The sequence below is a fragment of the Chionomys nivalis genome, chromosome 20 (genome assembly GCF_950005125.1).
Source record: "Chionomys nivalis chromosome 20, mChiNiv1.1, whole genome shotgun sequence".
NCBI classification, from domain to species: domain Eukaryota; kingdom Metazoa; phylum Chordata; class Mammalia; order Rodentia; family Cricetidae; genus Chionomys; species Chionomys nivalis.
The window spans coordinates 5,738,394-5,759,609 of NC_080105.1; the positions used below are offsets into that span (position 1 = coordinate 5,738,394).

Sequence of the window (21,216 nt, forward strand, 5' to 3'; positions counted from 1 at the left end):
GCACTCTAGTGGCCCCTGGACAAACATCCCCGACACTCAGGACAGTTGACCACACTTACCCAAGCACCCTGCTGCCCAACCATTTTCTCTACCGAGTTATCTGGCTGTGTCTTTGGCTAAAGGGCCATCTCTGACCCAGACTCTCACAGACCAGTTGTATAGTCTCAGCTCAAACTGTGAAAGCCCTCAAAGTAATGATTTTTTTTTTTTTTTAGACAATGCTATTTTGGACAGGAAAGCCATCTCAGTTGGAGTCTGTGCTTGTTTGCCAGATGTTTATTAAATTATTATATTGCATCTGTCCATTGTGGGCATAGATAACACAGCATCTGTGTGGAGGCCAGAGGAATATTACAGGAGCCAGCTCTCACCTCCTAACATGCGGCCCCAGGGATCGAACTCAGGTCGTCAGCCTTGGCTGCGCCATCTTGCCTGCTCCAACATATGGTTTTTGATCCAACTTCCTGCATCTGCCTACACATTTCCAGCCCATTTGGCTTTGAGAGAATCATCTGCTTTGGGCTTCATTAGCTTCCCAGGGTCCTAGTGACACCTTCTGCCAGACCGAGGTTTTAACCAAAAGTATCTGTGCTTTGGACACCTGGTGCTGGAACCAGGGGCCTCACGCATGTTGAGCTGGTGCTAGGAACAAGGGCAGGGATGGTTTGGGGTCTCTGCCTGGCTGCTGTTGACACCTGGCCCTGCTCTCCCACATTTATGACATGGGGCCACTTCCAGGCCAACAAGGGAAACAGAGGCTGAGATGTGGGGTGAGGTCACACATGGGGGCAGGTGGGGGCCCCACCTGCTGCTGGCCTTGCACAGCTGGAAGTCCCACCTCTGACCCCGCAGGGTCCCCAATGCCCTGTGCAGTGTAGTAAGGAACCTCGGGGTCCCTAAGGGCCTCGGGGTCAGTTACTTACTCTGCTCTCCCCAGCCAAAGTAATTCCAGTTACCTACAAGAGAACAGGCGCAGGTAAGCCAAGCCATCTCCCTCATCCCAGACCCCACCCAGCCCTGGCACCTTGAGGTAGGGCCAGGTTACCCTTGGCTTCTGGCTGTCATTCCAGGTAAGTGCCTCCCAATGCCCCCACATCGCCTCCAGCACAGGAATTTTCAGAACACAGGGACTGCTCCCCCCTCTTGGTCTGAGGACAGATGGGGTCTTTCATCGGCTTTCTTGGGCTCCCCAACCAGGCAGGTTAGTGATCTCCAAGGGGTCCTCCTGCCTCCATGTCCTGGCACCATGCCCAGTTTTGACAGGGTGTCAGGAATCTGTACTCAGGTCCTGTGCTTTGTCACAAACTCTTTACCTGCTGAGTGAGCCATGTCCCCAGCCCTAGGTCTTCTGTCCACATAATTTCTTTTTTCTTTTTTCTTTTCTTTTTTTTTTTTTTTTTTGCTCAGAGAGGGTGAGTGAGCAGTTTGAAGTCACAGAGCCTCCCATTGGCAGGGCCAGAGACACAACCATGCTCTCCATACACCCTAACACTACACATCTCAGAAAAGGTTGTAGGGTCACAAGGCTACCCCCATGGTGGCCTGTTCCAGGACATGGGTGACTGACGAGATGCCCCCAGGGAACCCTGCTGCTGTCCCATTTCCACCGTCCTGGGTGGACACTGAGAAGAGGGAGGTCACAGGAGCTGACACCTCTGTGCATGGGGACCCATCCTGGATGTGTCTGGGTGTCTGAGGGACTCAAGCCCTGGGCAGGATCATGTGTGGCTTGGCTCTGGCTTCTGGCTGCACACCAGACTTGGGCCGCTCTGCCAAGCTGTTGGCCATCGGCTGTGTAGCCTTGGCCTGACCCCAGGGCGCAAACCTCTAGACAAGATGGTGGCCACCGTCATGCCATGGGGGAGAGGCACTCACAACACTGGCTGCTGGGCACAGGCAGTGGCTTGTCCGGCTGGTCCTGGAAGGAGTACTAAGGAGGGGACAGTGTGTCAGGGGACAGTGGGGACACGGGCTTACCCCAACAAGCCCTCTGCACCAGACTGTGTGCATCCATGGAGCTGGATGGGGAGACAGAGAGTGCACCCAAGTAGGAATTGGCAGTGGCCCATCTCCCGCCCCCACCCATCCAGGACACCGCGTGGGTCTCAGCTGTGGGACACTGGGCACAGATGAGAGCCAGCCTGAAGCTGGGCTGGCAGGGAGGATGGGGCACAGAATATCCCTGTATGTCCCTGGAGAGGTTGTGCGCTGGGTTCTGTCTGGAGCACCAGGAAGCCAGCTACAGGCAAGCACAGCAGGCAACAGCTACTATTGGGTGACACACCTCATCCTGGTCACGCATGGCATTCAGCTGCTCCAGCTTCTTGGCCCAGTATCGTGCCTCCTCCTCGGGGATGTCTGCGAGCAAAGCTGCCATGTCCTGGATGCCAGGGACACCTGGCCTCCCTCCCTTGGGCTCTGGCTGGGTGGTGTGGAGAACATCCTGGGGGAACCCAGGAATGGATGGAGGTGGGGAGGGTGGGAAGGCAGGGGCTCAGCATGGGTTGGGAGGACCCTAAAGTACACGGCCTCCACCATCTCACTGGTCAGGCCATGCCTGTGGACTCACCCAAGGGCAGCTCAAAGTGCACATCTAGGAGGATGCGGTGGAAAGTGGGGTCCTTGGTGCCACAGATCTCGCTGTCTGCCATGATGGCCTGAGAGTCCAGCGTCAGCCACTCTCCCGGACCCTCCTGTCATTGGTGAAGGCATGGGGCTAGAGTCAGAGCCCCCAGGAAAGGGCATGGCCACTCACTGGCCTCATATCCCAGTCCCCTGCCACTTCACAGGTGAGGGACTGTTCCACCCTCAGGAACGAGACCCCCCACCACCACCATTGTGGGACATGAGCACTGTGAGCACCCGAGGACCACTCTGACCCTCAGTTTCTTTATTGTTCATGCAATGACAGTCACTGTAAAGAAGGACACCATCTACCCTCACACCTGTGGTCCCCGTCTACTCTGTTTCTGGTTCTTGCCGTCAGGGGTGTTCCTTTAGCCCCCCTCATTCACTTATTTAAAAACAGACTCCAGTGTCTTGTCAAAGCCTGGTCTACCCTGGGTGGTGCTGGAGTCCCCAGGAGGCCCTAGTCACTAGTTTGGTTCCTGAGGAGCTCACGGTCCAGGGATGCAAAGCTAGAGACAGATGCCCAGACCCTCAAGGCCAGGAAAGAGCAGGTTGGATCCTTAACTGAGACTAAATTCTTGGCTGGGATGCAGACACAATGAGGAGCCTCCAGGGACAACTCTGGAGACCGCATCTGAGACTATCGAGGGCGTGGGGAAGGCAAGTCTCAGTTTCTTTAGACCCCAAGGCCCTGGGCCTCTGCCGGACTCTCCCACCCCTCCTGTCATTCACCTCGTTGGATTGGCGAATTGTCCGCAGCGGGATCCACACAGTGCCCACCATAGTGTCCCAGATGAGACCCTTGTTCCACACCTCCACCGTCAGGCCCAGATCCAGGCGGTTGATCTCGCTGTGTGCACAGGAGGTGGGGACGTAAGGGGGTGGGTAGGGGAGAAGAGAGGTTCAGAGAGGTCAGGGCACTGGCCTGAAGACACACACAGAGAACTGCAGTAGGAAGCCGGCCGGGAGGAGACCAAGTGCCCAGAGAGGTGACACAATGGTTTCATTCTCTGGAGGGAAACTGAGGCCTTTGGAAAGAGCATCTAGCTCAGACTATCACAGGCAGCCAGAGGTGCATCCAGGAGGGAAGAAATGGGGCAGCAGAGACCATCACATCCTCTGTCTTACTGGCCCTTCATCGGGTCATGAGGCCCTAACAACGCTGGGGGACAAGGGACACACACCTCCATAGCAGGTCCTCTAGCCAGACTCCTCTAAGGTGTAACTTGGGGTTAGCCATGCCTGAGTCCACAAGCCGGCCAACCCTATGCCAGAATGACTTCTCTGGGTCTCCTTTTCCTCGTCCATAAAATAGAACTCACCGCTGAGACCCCAATCAGGGTGATGGACGTGGTTGATTTAAAAGAATGAAAAATTTCAGAATGGGGCGCAGCCTGGTCACTAGGCATCAGAAAAGATGGGACAAGGAACAGGTGTTTTGGTGCACATCTGTAATATCGCCTCTCAGGAGGCTGAGGCAGGAGGATCGGGTTTTGGGTCATCTTTAACCATATAGTTAGGCCAGTCTGGGCTGCATGAGATCCCGTCTTCAAGATAAATAAAACAGCCCAGTGGAGAGGTCACTTTGTAAAGTGGGCTCTGTGGCCCTGCTGGCTGGGGGTGCAGGAATTCAGCAACAAGTATTTGCTGAGTACCCTCCCCCTGTACTGTACCTGCGGAGGTCACATGGGCTCCTACAGCAGAGGTGTGAGGTGGCCAGGGGGTAGCATTTTGGCAGCGGGTCAGGGAAGGGGTCCTGGAGGGGTGGCCAGTTGAGAAGGGCATCTAAGGAAGTGAGGGAGCCGCTGGGGCCGTGGGGATCAGGGACAGTTTTATGTAAGTGACACTGAGGAGGCTTTTAGCGTTTATAATCTTTCCCACTGCCTGAAGGGGAAAAGACTGGGGGAGGGGGACGTAAGGGACGGCAGAGGGACCGGACTAGGGATGGCGATGGCGCAGAAGGGAGCAGAAAAGCAGCAGATGTGGCCGCGAGCGGGTGGGCGGGCTCTCTGCCGGGAAGAGAGTAGTGCGATGGGCGTGGCTTCATGCAGGAAGGGGAACGTGGGGGTGACGGGGTGGGGGGGTGATCACACTGGGTGGGGGCTGGGACAGCCGTGTTAGGGGAGCCTGTCTGGGGGTAGGTTCTCTGGTGAGGCCTGAGGCGAGCGGGGCCTGCTGAGGTGGGGTTTGTTTGGGCGGGGTCTGCGGGCACCTCCTAAGGCGTGACCTGTGGGTTTGCTGTGGACGCGGCCTGGAGCTGTAGTCTATAGGGGTCTCTAGTGGTGGGGGTGGGGAGAAGGGACGGGGACTGGGGCCTCCGCAATGGGTGTGGTGGGCGGGGCTTGTGGTGGTAAGATGTGGGTGGAGCCTTCGGTGTAGCGGCCAGAAGAGGGAAGGTGGAGCCTGCGGTGGGGAGGAGGGCGGGGCCTCACTCACAACATGAAGTCCTGCTCCCAGCTGGGCTGGCTGCCTCGCACAGCGATGGTAGTGCTCTTCACGTTCTGCACCTTCAGAGTCACGTATGTGTTGAACTTCTCTGCAGCAGAGAGTGGGACAATGGCCGGCTGTCCCCTCTCAGGTCCGTGTGCTCACCTCACCCCAGTGGTGGACCAGCAAGACCGGGTCCCAGAACCACCAGATACCATCCATTCTTACATTGGGTAATGGAGGCCAAGTCTAAGGGGTTTGGTTTTCAGCTGGGGAGACTGAGGCCCCAGGAGGGACTGACAGTCCTTGCAGGAAGATGACCAGTTGAAGGCCAGCCTCAGCTGAAGTCCCAAGCTAACCAAGCCAGTGAGACCCTGTCTTAAAATATGAAAGGACGGACAGAGCTCGGGCTGGAGTTTGGGGCTGGCGGTGTTCAGGCCTAGGGTTCCGCTTGTTTCTCAGGTACCCCTCACCCTGCCTCCCTCCCCAAGAGGATTGCTGGCCTGGTTGGGGAAAAAGCTCACGCCTGGGATGAACCTGCCCGCTGCATGGCAACAGGTGCCAAAGTCCCTCCTCAGGCCCAGGAGACCAGACAAGAAAAGACAGAAAGACAGGGGATGGGGACAGTGAAGGACAGCCAGGACAGGACACTTACCTTGGGCACCGTCAAACTTGGCTTTTTTGACTGTGAAGAGACAAGAGTGAGCAAGAGGGTGCGGGGAGGAGGGGAGAGAGAGTCATACAGAGATGAAGACAGGGATAGAGAGATACAGAGAAGCAAGAGAGACATAGGAGAGAGAGGTAGGCAGGAGGTTAAACAGAGGTGTCAGGTAGAGAGGAGGAAGGAGAGGTGGGAGAGGAGGAGGGAGAGGTGGGAGAGGAGGAGGGAGAGGAGGAGGGAGATGTGGGAAAGGTGGAGGAGGAGGGAGAGGAGGAGGGAGAGGAGGAGGGAGAGGTGGGAGAGGAGGAGGGAGAGGAGGAGGGAGATGTGGGAAAGGTGGAGGAGGAGGGAGAGGAGGAAGGAGAGGAGGAGGGAGAGGAGGAGGGAGAGGAGGAGGGAGATGTGGGAAAGGTGGAGGAGGAGGGAGAGGAGGAGGGAGAGGAGGAGGGAGAGGTGGGAGAAGAGGAAGGAGAGGAGGAGGGAGAGGTGGGAGAAGAGAAAGAGGAAAGGGAAGAGGAGGGGGAAAGAGGAGGAGGTAAAAGAGGAAGGAGAAGAGGAGAGAGGGGGAAAAGGCCATCAGATAGAGCAGGAGGTGTCTGGCCCATGGGCACAACCCTCCCCTTCACTCAGGCTCCCTGTGGCTTCTTCCCTCCAGCCCCAATAAAACTGGACCTGGGGAGATGACAGGCCTCCCCTAAGAGGCCTTGCAGGATGACATGGACATATGGGGTTCTGAAACATTCCCTGTGACCTGCAGGGTCAGAGGTCCTGACTTAGTTGTCACCTTGGGCTTGACACTCAGCACTCCAAAGCTGGGTGGAGGCAGAGCCCATGAACAGATGACCCATCCCTCTGTGTCTCCAGCTGCCCTTTCCTTCCCTTCTGAGACGTGTGTAGACAGTGTGCAGGTCCCGGGCAAACCCAAAGCAGGGACAAGCTCTCCCATCTTCCCAGGTCCCACTAGCCCTCACTCCCAGAAGCCATCACCACAGCTGGCTCCTGGTAACAGTGTGGACACTCCATGAGAGACAACATTGTGCACATGGTCGGTTTTTACTTAAGAGATGACATCACACACCTCCCATTCCAGACCTTGAGGTCCTATGTGAACTGTGCTATCACCAAGCACCTGCTGGAAAACTCAGTTTGTAAACACCAACAAATTTGATACTGCGCCTAGCACACTTGGGACTGTGCAGCATGAATGGAGAAGGACTGGACACTGGGGGAAGGGAACAGAGATTCAGGCCAGATAGAGGAGCTGCTGTGTGACCAGTGGCTAGTGAGTGAGCTCCCTGCGCCTATCCTCAGCTCACTTTCTCCAGCTGATGTCTCCCCTGCCTCCTACCTGGTCCCCCCCCCATGTTCCCCTCTTCCTCCATGATCCTTGGCCCCTGTACTGTGGCCTCTGTGGCTAGAGGATAAAGGCTGTTGGGGTCCCCCCACCCCCGTTCTGGCTGAATGCTTGGGGCTCCGACAACCTCAGGCTAGGACCCTGGAGACCCAGGATATGGGCAGGGAGTCTGAAGAGGGAAGGGTATTGAAGTAGGGGGAGAGCCAGGGTGGGGGAGGAGCCTGGGGGAGGGTGGTTAGGGGTGAGGTCTGGAGCCTGCTGTGGGGATTTCTAGGATGGGAATGGAGTCTGAGAGGGTACCTGGGGGTGGAAAGGGTGTCTGGGGGAGAGGGGAGGGTGTCTGGGGGAGAGGGGAGGGTGTCTGGGGGAGAGGGGAGGGTGTCTGGGGAAAGGTGAGGGTGTCTGGGGGAAGGGGGAGGGTGTCTGGGGGAAGGGGGAGGGTGTCTGGGGCAGGGGAGAGTGTCTGGGGGAGAGGGGAGGGTATCTGGGGGAAGGGGGAGGGTGTCTGGGGAAAGGGAGAGGGTGTCTGGGGCAGGGGAGAGTGTCTGGGGGACAGGGGAGGGTATCTGGGGGAAGGGGAAGGGTGTCTGGGGGAGAGGGGAGGGTGTCTGGGGGAGGGGAGGGTGTCTGGGTGGAGCGGATGGGTGTCTGGGGAGAGGGAAGGGTGTCTGGGGGAGAGGGGAGGGTGTCTGGGAGAGAGGGGAGGGTGTCTTGGGGGAGAGGGAAGGGTGTCTGGGGAAGGGGGGTGTCTGGGGGAGAGGGGAGGAGGGTGTCTAGGGGAGGGATGAGGGTGTCTGGAGGAAAGGGGAGGGTATCTGCGGGGCAGGGGTGGGTGTCTGGGGGTAGGGAAAGGGAGTCTGGAGGACCCAGGTTTGGGGAGTGGAAGGTGGAGCAGGCTAAAGCAGCAACTCTTTTTGCAATATCTCCCTCATCCATGGCCACCAGCTTTAGCGCCACGCTGGGGTCAGCTGCGGAAGCGCCTCGGCTGCCTAGCTATTTATAACTCGGGAGACCTGGGCAGGCGCTGGGGATTCAGGTCTTTGCCCCTCCCACGGCCTCAGTTTCCCCGACTGGACGGAGGTGGAACTGCCCCTCACTCGGGTCTCTTGTCACTGGCACTATTTTTACTTCCTGCCGGCAGCCTCAGATGCTCAGATCTATTTTCTGATTAAAAACAGCAGCTCTCCTGGGGAGACTTGTCCGGGTTCACTGGGGCAGTGTGGGGGACCCGGCCACTAGGGAAGCTTCTGGAAGGCCACAGGGCATACTAAGCAAGATCATCAGAACTTTCAGGGAGCCATGCATGACAGTAATAGAGACTCTGGCTGCTGACTGGGCACAGGACTGCCACCCGCCATTGCATCCCGAAGCAGATGGGGGGCAAGCAGGGACAGTCGCTATGGGGAGGCCCCTGTTGTTGGATGTTATCGGAGGGGCGGCGATGAGGCAGCTAGGGACAGAATTTTGCAAAGGATTCTGGGAAAAGAGGAAGATCAAGGACTTCACAGAAGGACAGTGACCCAACCTTCCTCCCCAGTTCACAGTCAGCAAGGGAGTCCTCAGCTCCTCCCTGCTGTGTGGCTGTGTGATGGACCTCTCTCTGGGGCTCAGTCTTCCTCATCTGTAAGGTGAGGGGAGATTGCTATGATGAATAGACAGGTTCGACTCCGGTACTACTCCAGATTCAAGGCAAATTCACCCCCACACATTCATGCCCGTACCCCTCTTTTGCTCACCTTATTCATGAAATAGTTATGGAAACTTCAAGATATACACTTGTCATCCTCGAACTCCAGAGATTAAGGCGGGACAATCAGGAGTTCAAAGACAGCCTCTACTACATAGTGAGGGCCAGCCTGGGCTACACGAGGCACAGCTCTCGGAACAAATGGTAGGGTCAGGGTGCATCAGAGGGAGTTCAGCCATTAAGAATCTCTCTCTCTCTCTCTCTCTCTCTCTCTCTCTCTCTCTCTCTCTCTCTCTCTTGCTTGCTCGCTCGCTCGCTCGCTCGCTCTGGTGGACCTGGAACTCACTCTGTAGACCTGGTTGGTTTTGAACTCACACAGATCACTTGCCTCTGCCTCCCGAGTTCTGGGATTAAAGTTGTGCGACATTGTGCTTGGCTAAAATGTATCCTTTTCATTTTTAAAGGAAAACTGGAGGAAAGAGTTGGGGAGCTAGCTCATGGGTGCATGTAAAGAGATTGCTATGCAAGAACTAAATAAGACCTGAGTTCCAATCCCCAGGACCCTGCCAAAGAGCCAGCAGGGATGGCAGGTTCAAATGAACCCTGGAGTCAGTGGGGCCAATCAGTGAGCTGAGTTTCAGTAAGAGATCCATCTGATTTCGACAAACAAAGAGGGAGGGAGGCCTTAGCAGGCAATGTTGACTGCGCCAAGCCTGATGACCCTGGAACCCGAATTATGGAAGGAGAGAGCAGACTCCCAAAAATTCTTTTATTCACCTCCACACACACGCGCGTGCGCGCACACACACACATATATATATATGGCTTCTTGCAAAGTCAGGTGAGATCACAGCTTGGCCTGTCTGCCTGTGAACAAGTGTGCTTTGGGAGGTGGGAAGTGTGGTCAAGTATATGCGTGTGTTGGGATGGGATCTTCCTTACTATATTTTATTCTTGCGTGTGTGCCAGGGCTCATGTAGCGCAGGCTGCCCTCAGATGTAGATGAGAATGACCTGATCCCCTGCCTCTGCCTCCAAGTCCTGGGATGAGAGGTGTGTGCCATCAGGTCTGGTTTTTGTGTATACTGCAAGCACTGCATCCTCTGAGCTGCAAGCACTGCACCCACTGAGCTGCAGGCACTGCACCTACGGAGCCTCAGCTCCAGCCCGTGTATGTGCATATCCTAGCACTCATTAGCCTATGTGTGGACACTCCAGATCAGTGTCTGCAACACGGAAGTTTCCATTGCCGGGAGACTGGAGCCCCCATATTCCTGACTTAGCCATACAGCTCCCAAGGAGTCTTAAGAGGTCCCGGGCCTAGCTAAGAACATGTGGGGACAGTCATGGACCCTGGATGGCCAGAAGGTGTTCCCACTACTGTGAGGCTTTGACCAAGCTCAGGCTCCCTCAAGGCCTCCTTCACCCAGGGAGTCGGGGAATCCCATACAAATGTCGCCCCAGGCCAGTGTTTCTGGAAGCCTCCTCTCTGACGGTGCCCGCTCTCCACCCCCGCAGCCAAACCTCCGGTTTGCGTCAGAGTAGGGATGACGCCCCCCCCCCACACACACACACTCTAGGCAGGATGGGAGGATGCAGGGTGCAGGGAGCTGCTGAGAGAGATCCACCTCCATTTCTAGCTGGGCCAGTGGGAAATGCCCAGAGGGTAGGGTCCCCATCACATCCGACTCCACTTACTTCCCAGGCCTGGAGGTCTGAGCGGGTAGGAGGCCTTCTCAGCACCAGCGCACAGAAAAGGGTTCCTGCGCCTTTAAGAACACCCGCGTCCACCCAACTAGAGCTGTGCACCGCGGAACGCAGGCGGGCGGGGCCGGGTTTGTGAATGGAACGCGAGCAGAGGGGTTTGGGGAGCGGGGGAGGGGCAGAGGGGCGGGACCAGCCCGGGCCACGCAGCCGCGGAGCTCAAATCCGCACTCCCGCCGCCCAAGGTCTCCGGCAGCCTGAGATCTGAGGCGGTAGGAGACTCACCCTCCGCCACACACAGCCTCCAGGAGGTGGGAAGGGGAAGGGACGCGGGGGGACCCACACTCACCCCAAAGACACAGAGCTCATAACTGTGTCGGCATGCGCCCCTATCTGCCCTCTCCGCCGCCCAAGGTCTGCAGCAGCAGAGCTACCCTGGGGCTGCTCCTGGCCCCACCCGGGGCTTCGAGAGGTGCAGGGGTCACACCTCTCGGGTGGTTCCCGGCCTCCCCTCATCAAACATGGAGCGTGGGCCTGGGCGTGGGCCTCGGTGCAGATGGCGTTTTGGCCCCAAAATAGCTGCCCCCCCCAGTCTCCTACCTCCCTCCAGTCATAGGGGTGAGGCGAAGAGGGAACCAGGCGCTTCCGCGGATCCCGCAGCACTGAGTGCGGGACAGTGGGGACCAGAGGAGGTGCCCAAACGCCCAGGTCGGGCCCACTGCCCCCACACCCCGCACCCCAGAGGCGCCCGACTCCCCCACCCCTACCAGTGCCTACACAGCGTCTACACAGGCGCCCAAGCCCCGCATCCACGCCCGTGTGCGGCAGGCAGGACCCCCCCAGAGCTGATCCGCGCGTGCCCTGCGGCGCGCACCAGGGGTCCCTGCCGCGGTGCAGCCCGGCTCGGCGCGACCACGCGGACGGACCCGGCACTTTGCCCGCGTCCACGCAGCTCCTACCTCCGACGCACAGCAGAGACATGACTCCGGCGGCCGGAGCGCAGCGGGCGCAGCGCGGGGCTCGGGGCTCAAGCCGGGGCCCAGCCACCGGCCATGTCGCTTCAGCACCGGGGGCGCGGACAGCGCCTGACGCGCGCAGACGCTGCGACGTGGGCGGAGCCGGAGACGCGTGACGGGGCGGGGCCGGGCCGGACGCCTTAAAGCGCCGGGCCGCAGGGCGGACCCAGGCCGGTTCCGTCTGCCCGCTGGTCAGCAGGGATCAGCCTCTCCATCCCTGTTACCGCCTATCTAGGTCTCCAGGTTTCTGTTTCCCTCTGAGCAACCTAACCGGTGCTCGTTTTACATTCTCCTATTTACAGAACTCCTATTTGTTCTTCAGTTCCCAGTCTCCAGTGTCCCAGGGAGCCGTCCCTGGTGTCCTAGCACTGAATTATATTTGTTTCAGGTTTTGTTTTACGCTGGAGCAACGACTTGAACTCAGGACCTCCCGTATGTGAGGCAAGTGCTCCGCCACCTGCAAGTATCTCCACCCATTTTGTAACAGAAATATATGCAGGCTAAACACTCAAGCACATAAGATAAAATAAATCTAAATTTTAAAAAATTACATTTATTTTATGAGTGTGGGAGTGAGCCTCACGGGTAGCACAGCACGCAACACGTGGAGGTCAGAAGACAGCATCCCAGAGCTGTTTCTCTTTCCAGGATGTGGACTCCAGGAATTCACGTCCTCAGGCGTGGCTGGAAGTGCTTCTGCTCACTGAGCCCGTGTGTGTAAGTGTGTGACTGTCTCTGTGTGTGTGTGTGTCAGTGTGAGTGAGCATGTGTGAGTCTGAGCATATGTGCACACTCAAGTATGTCTTTATGTGTGTGCCTGTGTCTGTGCACTGTTATACCTAGATCCATGGAGTCCCCCCAAAACCAACAAGGAGACCGAGTCCCATGTATAAAAGCAAAGAGCCTGGGACTGGAGAGACGGCTCAGAGGTTAAGAGCATTGCCTACTCTTCCAAAGGTCCTGAGTTCAATTCCCAGCAACCACATGGTGGCTTACAACCATCTGTAATGGGGTCTGGTGCCCTCTTCTGATCTGCAGGCATACACACAGACAGAATATTGTATACATAATAAATAAATTTTTTTAAAAAAAAAAAAGCAAAGAGCCTTTATTCCTACATAAATTCGTGAACTCAGACTCTCCATGTGCCCAATGTGTTAGTGAGACCAGAGAGCCCTGAGCACAGTTGGGATAGGGTTTTTATAATAGCAGAGGGATGTTTAAGGCTCAGGACCCCTGATTGACTGGCATTGTCTAGGGGTGCCCTGGTGAAAAGGGGATGGGTGTGTACTGGGCTAAGGGACATCAAGCGATCCTACTTACAGTAGCTGGAATGTTAGAAATTGCCTTTGGATGGTCTGGTTTTGGATGGAGGATGGGTGGTCTCCGTTGGTGGTTTTTCTTGGAACCAGGTATTGCCTTAGGGTAAACTGAGGTTCAGACCTACATTCCTGTTGGTCTATAGAGCCTGACTTGGCAGCTGTGTACCAAGCTGCCCTGGGTCCTACATTCCCCCCTCACAAGTACCAATGACAGAACTCAGTCATGGGTCTGTTGAGAGGCAGGGGCCGGGAGTAAGTAGTGAGCAGGAGCGTCTGTGGCTGCTAGAGCTCAAATAAGGCTGTTAACCAAGGAGACCAGACGAACAAGTTTTCATACCACCCAGCATTCTGTTCTCTATCATTGATCCATTTTCTTAAAGAGATCATTGTATCTCTTATTACCCTGGATTGACAGAGAAACAACATTTTCCCCCCAGGGCAGCAGAGGCGGTCCAGCCTCAGCCAGGGAATCTAAAGAGGTCTCTAGATTGAGTATAGACTGTTCTATGTTTTTGAGATCCGAATTGATGGCTGGCTGTAGGGCCTGGTGGTTTCTATCCTGGAGAATTAAGACTGCGGTACCCACCCCCATTGCTCCCACCATGCCCAGTCCTACCAGGGAAGAGAGCAAGACAGCTGTTGCCCCTATAGTCCACTTTTCCCTGGCAGGAACAAGGGAAAGGCCAGTTCCATTTGGACCTCTGTATAGTATTTTATGTTGGGGAATAATTGGGCCATCACACAAAAACCTTGTCCTGTGTTAAGGACTTCCCATGGATGCAGGGAGTGAGCCCCGACGTGCAAGCCCACCATCCAGCAGATATCAAATAGATGGTGTCATTATTATTATTATTATTATTATTATTATTATTATTATTATTATTTGATTTTTCAAGACAGGGTTTCTCTGTAACTTTGGAACCTGTCCTGGAACTATCTGGCCTCGAACTCACAGAGATCCACCCACCTCTGCCTCCCAAGTGCTGGAATTAAAGGCGTGTGCCACCACCGACAGGCTGAGGGTGTCATTTTGTATAGTGATGATCTGGTTACATAGACCTGCTGGGGCTCGCCTTCCAAGGGACACCATACAGGTCCCCATACCTGTCAGCTGCTGTAGCGAAATATTTCCTTTTTCCCCACAAGGGCAGGATTTTGGGGAGACCGAGGTTTAATCACCAGCTGTTGCAATACCAACATAGAAAGTGGTTGTGCATTTAGACAAAGTCAGCATTCTGGAAAATTGGGAAGGTTTTAGAAACCAAGTCCCATAAAGGGTGTTGACTGTATGAAGAATCCCGGCCCTGAGGGGTGGATCCCAAGTGGACTTCTGGTGTCCAACCCCCTCCTGAGGTACCAGGACTGGGCTGTGTGCTGTTGCCACTGGGGGGTTTATCTGAACCTCTAATCTAATAGTGAGGATAAGGTCCAAGGTCCATCATAGATTTGAATATCCCAGGTTTTACCAGTAGTCCATTCCTCAGTCAGAATCTGTTTTCCTTGATCAGTAAATTCTATCCTGAGAGGGTTATATTTCCATCTTCCATAGGACCCACAACCCGCATCATATCTACTTCGTCAGACAGTGATCAGATCATCACTTACCGGTGGTGTCCACCAGATAGGTCCAGTACTCGCACATTTCCCAGGTGCACAGAAGACTCGGCTCCCCAACCCCCCCATTACCGTTGCCAGGACTTCTCGGTCTTGTGTCCCAGGCAGACATGAAAACCGCTCTCTCTCAGCTGGCCCCTGTCTCGGTTAATGGGGAGCAAGGGAGTACTCCAGGCTGACTGGCAAGGGACCAGAATTTCTAGTTCCACAAGTTCCCTTCTTCACCTCCCAGGAAGTGGAGTATTGCTGCTCCCAGGCGGAAACATCAGTCTTGAGTTCAGTGAGCTCTGGGGCTCGAGGTTTCCCCAAGCCCATTCCCCAGTTTCTGCGAATGCCTCTGGACACTGGACTAGCTACGTGGCCATGTCCTGAGGGACAGGTACCAGCTCCTGGTAAGGTCTGTATTCATCCTCAAGCTGGACGGTGAGGATTTGGATCGGCTGTCCCTCCTGATGTGTAATTGAGACTCCATCTTTATTAAATGTGATTTGAGCTGGCCGGAAACGTTCCGCGTTACCTGAGTACTGCTTCTCTGGATCGAATCCGGACACCGCCAAAATGCCGGCTTACCACTCTTCTCTCATGGACCCCGACACCAAGCTTGTCGGCAACATGGCGCTGCTTCCCCTCAGAAGTCAGTTCAAAGGACCCGCGGCCCGCGAGACAAAGGACACAGATATTGTGGATGAAGCCATCTATTACTTCAAGGCCAATGTCTTCTTCAAGAACTATGAAATTAAGAATGAAGCAGATAGAACCTTGATCTACATCACGCTCTACATCTCTGAGTGTCTAAAGAAACTTCAAAAGTGCAATTCCAGGAGCCAAGGCGAGAAAGAAATGTACACGCTCGGAATCACAAACTTCCCCATTCCTGGAGAGCCTGGCTTCCCCCTCAATGCCATTTATGCCAAACCTGCGAATAAACAGGAGGATGAAGTGATGCGGGCGTACCTACAGCAGCTGAGGCAGGAGACTGGACTGAGACTCTGTGAGAAAGTTTTTGACCCTCAGAATGATAAACCCAGCAAGTGGTGGACTTGCTTTGTGAAGAGACAGTTCATGAACAAGAGTCTCTCGGGACCTGGGCAGTGAGTGGATGGAGCCCGGGCAGCATCACATCAAGGTGTACACAGTTCTTTGTGTCCGTTAATAATGGATCATGGAGTGGGTAGCGATTGTGTCTTTGCCTGAAAAGCTCTTGATCAAGAATTTGGGGGGTGGGTGTCGGGTGATCTGAATTTTCGGCAATTTCAGGCTGGTACTTAATATGTAATAAATGTCATTGCTTATCTTAGACATTGAATTAAAATGTTTTTGAGATAAAAAAATGTGATTTGAGCGCCAACCTTAGTGAGTAAGTCTCTTCCTAATACAAGTTAGGGGCAGTTAGGTATGACCAGGAATGAGTGGGAAAGCTGGTTCCTACCAAGGTCTACTGTTCCTCAGGTAGTCCATGAATGTTGGCGCATACCTGTGGCTCCCTATACCTAAGATATTTTTTGAGAGAGGTTCCCTTGAGGTTTGGTCAATACCAAATGTTGAGCTCCAGTGTCTACCACAAAACCTGTAAGTTTCTTCTCCACTCTTAGGCTTGGGGAGGGGGTCTGAACCCCATCTCCCCTAGTCACTGTGGTTGTCTGGTTCTGCAACCAGCACGTGGTGGGAGTCACATCCCAAGTCCTGGCCCTTATATTTGGACTTTCAAGGGCGTTTTCTAACCCAATATCCCATTCCCTTGCAATAAGCACATTGATCCTCTGCAGCCTGGGGAGGTCCCTTGAGTGGAGGTCCTTACCTTGGTCTCTGGGTAGGCATCTCAGTTGGTGTTTCTTTTCATCTGGATCTCCTGTGGTGGATGCTAGGAGAATTTTTGCTATGTTTTGAGTCTGCTTTGTGTTTTCTGCAGCAATGGCCTCCTCTGTTTATCTTCTGGGGTCTCTTGGTTATTGTACACCTGAGCTGCTGCTAACAGCTTCCGGGTGCTCTGGATGCAAGCCTATCTCTCCTCTGTAATTTGCACCTAATTTAAAAAGGCTATAGCCATGGCTGACCTATTCTCCTCAGTCTCAGGATCCATAGGGGAGGATGCCGTAAAGGCCTCCATAATCTGTTCTAAGAAAGCAGATGGAGACTCTGTCTTTTCTTGTAGTACATCCTGACTTTGACCAAGTTGTGGGCCGATGAGCGGCCACACAGAGAACACTCATCAGGACTTGGTGGTATACCTTACCTTACCTTTCCCTACCTTCTACCAAGTTGAAATTCCAGTTAGGGTGGGTCATGGGGAAGCCTTGGTCCATTAGGGCAGGGGTGACAGTTGGTCACCATCAGGTCCTGGGCTGTTGTTCTGGTCTATGTCAGAATTCTCTCTTTCTCCCCTGGTAAAAAGGACCTGTAACACCTGATTGCAATCTTCCCACATGGGCTGGTGAGTGAAAATAGCAAAATCTAAAAGGTTAAAAAGGGCCCTTGGAGTGTCTGTGAGAAACTGAGGTTTTTGTTTTTCCAGTTATAGAGATCATGACTGGCTAAGGGCCAACACTGCATCTGTTCACTGTCCGTCCTGTGTGCTGACTGCCCTCAGAGGAAGAGCAACTGAGTCGGCCACACAGGGCAATTCTCATTGTGCCCACCCCCTGGTGAAATGTGGACCTCCTAAATTCCCTGAGCCATGGGGCACCATCCTGGCCACCTGATCAGCTGGGAGAGGCAGTTGGTAAGGGGGGGCTGAGAAAAGGAGTCCATTCTCTGTACCCCCTTGTAGCACGGGAACAGAGGGCTTAGGGTCCTCTCTCCTTTGTCTTCCTGTAAGGCAAAGATGGTCCTGCTTATCAGCCCTGTGGAGATAAAGGGTATTAACCAAGGGGAGGGTGGCTACAAGGTTCTCCCAAGTGACCATGTAAGGAATCTGGTTCCGGTGCCCAGGTTGGCCAAAAATCAGGTCTTTTGTCCTAGAAATGATATATGGGTCAAAGGTTCCCTCTATTGGCCACCGGGTTCCAAACGCTGGCCATTCAGTCTTACAAAACGTGGTAAGTTTACCCTTTTTAGTTTCCAGTTTTCCCCTTCTTTTCCCTGTTTCTGAAGTCCTGAAATGGTCCAGAATCAAAGCTAGGGGAGTGAGAGTACCCTTAGTCTGTCCATGTCGTCAGCGTCAGCTAAGTCAGGACAAAACACAACACACAGGACAATGAACAAGTAAAGAGTCCGTCTGGGAGCCACCCACATCTGTCTGCAGAAACCAGAGAGGTCCACTCTCACACAGAAGGGTCCCTCCGGACGGTGAAGGAGGTCCTTCCGTCTATGTGTTGCTTTCATTGGTTAATAAAGGAACTGCTTTGGGCCTATAGCAGAGCTGTAGGGAACAGAGCTGGGCAGGGAAAACTAAATGGCATGCTGGGAGAAAGGAGGAAGAGTCAGAAGGAAGCCATGGACCCACCGCCAGAGAGAGACGTGCTGAAACTTTGCTGGTAGGCCACGACCTCGTGGTGATATGCAGATTAATAAAAATGGGTTAAATTAAGATGTAAGAGTTATCCAATAAGAAGCTAGAGCTAATGGGCCAAGCAGTGATTTAATTAATACAGTTTCTGTGTTATTATTTTGGTTCTGGGAGGCCGGGATGAACAAGTGGCTCACTCCCTTGCTACAGATTGGTGCTCCAACATGTGCTAGCTAAATCCACTAAAAACCTGAGAGAGTTTGAAAAGGAACTCTAGACACAAAAATACAGAGTTTAACACAGCTTCTTGCTGTCTGCTGGTGGCATGCCACAGCTCCTTTAAGAGAGATTTTCCTGCCGGACGGTGGTGGCGCACGCCTTTAATCCCAGCACTCGGGAGGCAGAGGCAGGCGGATCTCTGTGAGTTCGAGACCAGCCTGGTCTACAAGAGCTAGTTCCAGGACAGGCTCCAAAACCACAGAGAAACCCTGTCTCGAAAAACCAAAAAAAAAAAAAAAAAAAAAAAAAAAAGAGAGAGATTTTCCTGACTCAGCTGCAGCAGAAAAAAGCTGTGGTTTTAAGACACAGTTTCCTGGGCTGCACCACCAGCGCAAACTCTAGCTATGAAGCATTTCAATGGCATTTGTGGGTCCGGGTGTTTGTGTGCCCTCTTGGGGTCAGGAGGAAAGCAGCTGAGACCATGCCCATAGCTCGGCGCTCCCTGCCTGGGCAGGCGTCAGGATCGGGCCTACTAGGTGTGCACAGGGAAGAGAACATAGTGGGTCCCTGCTGCCATACACAGGGACGTTTCCAGGCCACGCAGTGAGCTGCATGGCGGATTTAGCTTTTACTCAGAGAAAAGGGGTTTATATGCTGTCTGGTGCTACCCAAAGTTTAGGTGGTGAGGATGGCTCCTACCCAGCAGTCTAGAGCTGAGGTGAACTACCTCCACCATATTTAAAGCCTGAGAGAGGAGGAGCCAGCACCCAGGGCCACTGAGACCAAGCTGCTTAGCATTTTAAGAAATACTTCTGGTCAGAAAATAATTACAGAGGGGCTGGAGATATGGCTCAGAGGTTAAGAGCATTGCCTGCTCTTCCAAAGGTCCTGAGTTCAATACCCAGCAACCACATGGTGGCTCGCAACAATCTGCAATGAGTTCTGGTTCCCTTTTCTGGCCTGCAGGCATACACACAGACAGAATATTGTATACATAATAAATAAATAAGTTTTTTGTTTGTTTGTTTGTTTTGGATTTTTCAAGAAAGGGTTTCTCCGTAGCTTTTGGCTCCTGTCCTGGAACTAGCTCTTGTAGAGCAGGCTGGCCTCGAACTCAGAGATCTGCCTGTCTCTGCCTCCCGAGTGCTGGGATTAAAGGCGTGCGCCACCACCGCCCGGCCGGTCTCGGAGTTTCTCAGTGCGATCAAATATCCTTCAAGAATGAGGCTTCGGTCCCGCGTCTGTGTGCCGGCTGAGCGCCTGGTGCCCATGGAGGTGAGAAGGTCTCAGATCACTGGGACTGGAGCTACAGACGGTGGTGAGCCACCATTGGTGCTGGGAATCAAACTCAGGTCCTCTCCAGAGTAGCGAGTGCCCCCAACTGCCGGGCCATCTCCCTAGCCCCTCTGTTACTTTGTTCTACCACATACTGAGCTACCTTTACATGGGTGGGCCTAGTTGGACTGTCCTGGAGAGCTAAGCCTCCCGTCTTTCCAGATTCAGCTTCCCGAGGTGCTGGACTACACGTCTCCAGTCACCTCATGTGCCTGCAGCTTTTGTGTCCTGATTCCAACTCTGCTATGCTTTCTGCGCTCCACGCCTACAGAGCTCTTCCTATTGGGTCTTGAAAATCAATGTAACAAGCCATGCAGTGGTGGCGCACGCCTTTAATGCCAGCACTCAGAGTTTGAGGCCAGCCTGTTCTACAGAGCGAGTTCCAGGACAGTCTTCATAGTTACTGAGAAACCCTGTCTTGAACACTCCTCCACCCCCAGCCAAAAACAAACAACAACAACAAAAAAACAAACAAAAAAATCAATATAATAGGTTGAGCTCATGGAGCCTCTGCCACAGCACAGCACCAAGGAATTCATCACAGCAAGATGTGATCATACCTCATTTAGGTCTGCCTAAGATCTGCCCCTCTGTGAGAGGCTGGGGCGTGGCTCAGGGTGGAGCCCCTGCCTAGGATCCCCCAGTGAGGGGCTGGGGGCGTGGCTCAGGGTGGAGCCCCTGCCTAGGATCCCCCCAGTGAGGGGCTGGGGGCGTGGCTCAGGGTGGAGCCCCTGCCTAGGATCCCCAGTGAGGGGCTGGGGATGTGACTCAGGGTCGAGCACTTGTGCAAGCAAAAGCACCTGGGATTCCATCCTGGCTACCAAGTGAAAAAGTTGTTTGTTTGTTTTTTTGTTTTTTTTTTGGTTTTTTGAGACAGGGTTTCTCTGTGGTTTTGGAGCCTGTCCTGGAACTAGCTCTGTAGACCAGGCTGGTCTCGAACTCACAGAGATCCGCCTGCCTCTGCCTCCCAAGTGCTGGGATTAAAGGCGTGCGCCACCACCGCCCGGCTCAAGTGAAAAAGTTGCATGGACACGGTGCTGTAGTGGGTAGAGACAGGAGGATGGCTAGGTCTTGCTGGCCACCAGCATAGCTGTAGTAGGAAGCTGTGGGCCTGCTTTTCGTCCTGCCCGGCTCCTGCACAGCTAGCTTTACACCAGAAATAACAACACACAGATTGTATTCATTTAAACACTGCTTGGCCCATTTCTATTCATGTGTGTAGCACCTTGAGGTGCGCTTACCAGGAAGATTCTAGCCTACGTCCATCCTGGGTCGGAGCTTCATCGCGTCTGGCTCTGAGAGGAGCTGCTGCCCTGCATCTGCCCGGGAGAGGGGAGCATGGCGCCTGGCTCTCAGAGGAGCTGCCCTGCCTCTGAGCTCACCTCCTCTTCCTCCCAGCATTCTGTTCTGTTTACTCCGCCTATCTAAATTTTGCCCTATCAGATGGGCCAAGGCAGTTTCTTTATTAGCCAATGACCTTCCTCCATCACATAGCTACAGGGAGCAAGAGACCCTGTCTCCAGGGAAGGAGGTGGACCGTGAGTGACTTCCTCCTCTGGCCTACACACACACACACATATAGGACGTGAAGAAGACACCTAAGCTGCCATTGTCAGGCATGGTGGCACGTATGTGAAATCCCAGCACTCAGGAGACTGAAACAGGAGGATTGCTGCAACTCTGAGCCAAGTGTGGTCCACATAGTAAGTTTCAGACTAGTTTATGGTACATAGCCATACTGTCTGAAAAATAAATAAAATATTTTTTAAGAGAGGAAAAGGAGCGACTGTTGCATTTCCTTACAA

At 54.1% G+C, this 21,216-nt stretch overlaps 2 protein-coding genes across 5 annotated transcripts in view; one reads left to right on the forward strand and one right to left on the reverse strand.

The window, feature by feature from the left end:
* Unc13a (unc-13 homolog A) overlaps positions 1 to 11,540 on the reverse strand; it is a 47,613-nt gene extending 36,073 nt beyond the window's left edge. For all 4 annotated transcript variants that reach the window (XM_057752292.1, XM_057752293.1, XM_057752291.1 and 1 more), the window contains exons 1-8: positions 11,420 to 11,540; positions 5,711 to 5,740; positions 5,065 to 5,164; positions 3,361 to 3,478; positions 2,570 to 2,693; positions 2,285 to 2,358; positions 1,876 to 1,930; positions 924 to 956 (exon numbers count right to left, since the gene is read on the reverse strand). In XM_057752292.1, coding sequence (XP_057608275.1) covers positions 924 to 956; positions 1,876 to 1,930; positions 2,285 to 2,358; positions 2,570 to 2,693; positions 3,361 to 3,478; positions 5,065 to 5,164; positions 5,711 to 5,740; positions 11,420 to 11,441 — 556 coding nt within the window. In that variant the 5' untranslated portion in view covers positions 11,442 to 11,540. The remainder of the gene's footprint in view (positions 1 to 923; positions 957 to 1,875; positions 1,931 to 2,284; positions 2,359 to 2,569; positions 2,694 to 3,360; positions 3,479 to 5,064; positions 5,165 to 5,710; positions 5,741 to 11,419) is intronic.
* Positions 11,541 to 14,910: 3,370 nt separating this feature from the next.
* LOC130862915 (actin-related protein 2/3 complex subunit 3-like) lies at positions 14,911 to 15,711 on the forward strand. The gene has a single exon (XM_057752755.1). It carries the CDS (start codon positions 14,971 to 14,973, stop codon positions 15,505 to 15,507), a length of 537 nt encoding a protein of 178 aa, XP_057608738.1. The 5' UTR covers positions 14,911 to 14,970; the 3' UTR covers positions 15,508 to 15,711.
* Positions 15,712 to 21,216: the final 5,505 nt, after the last annotated feature.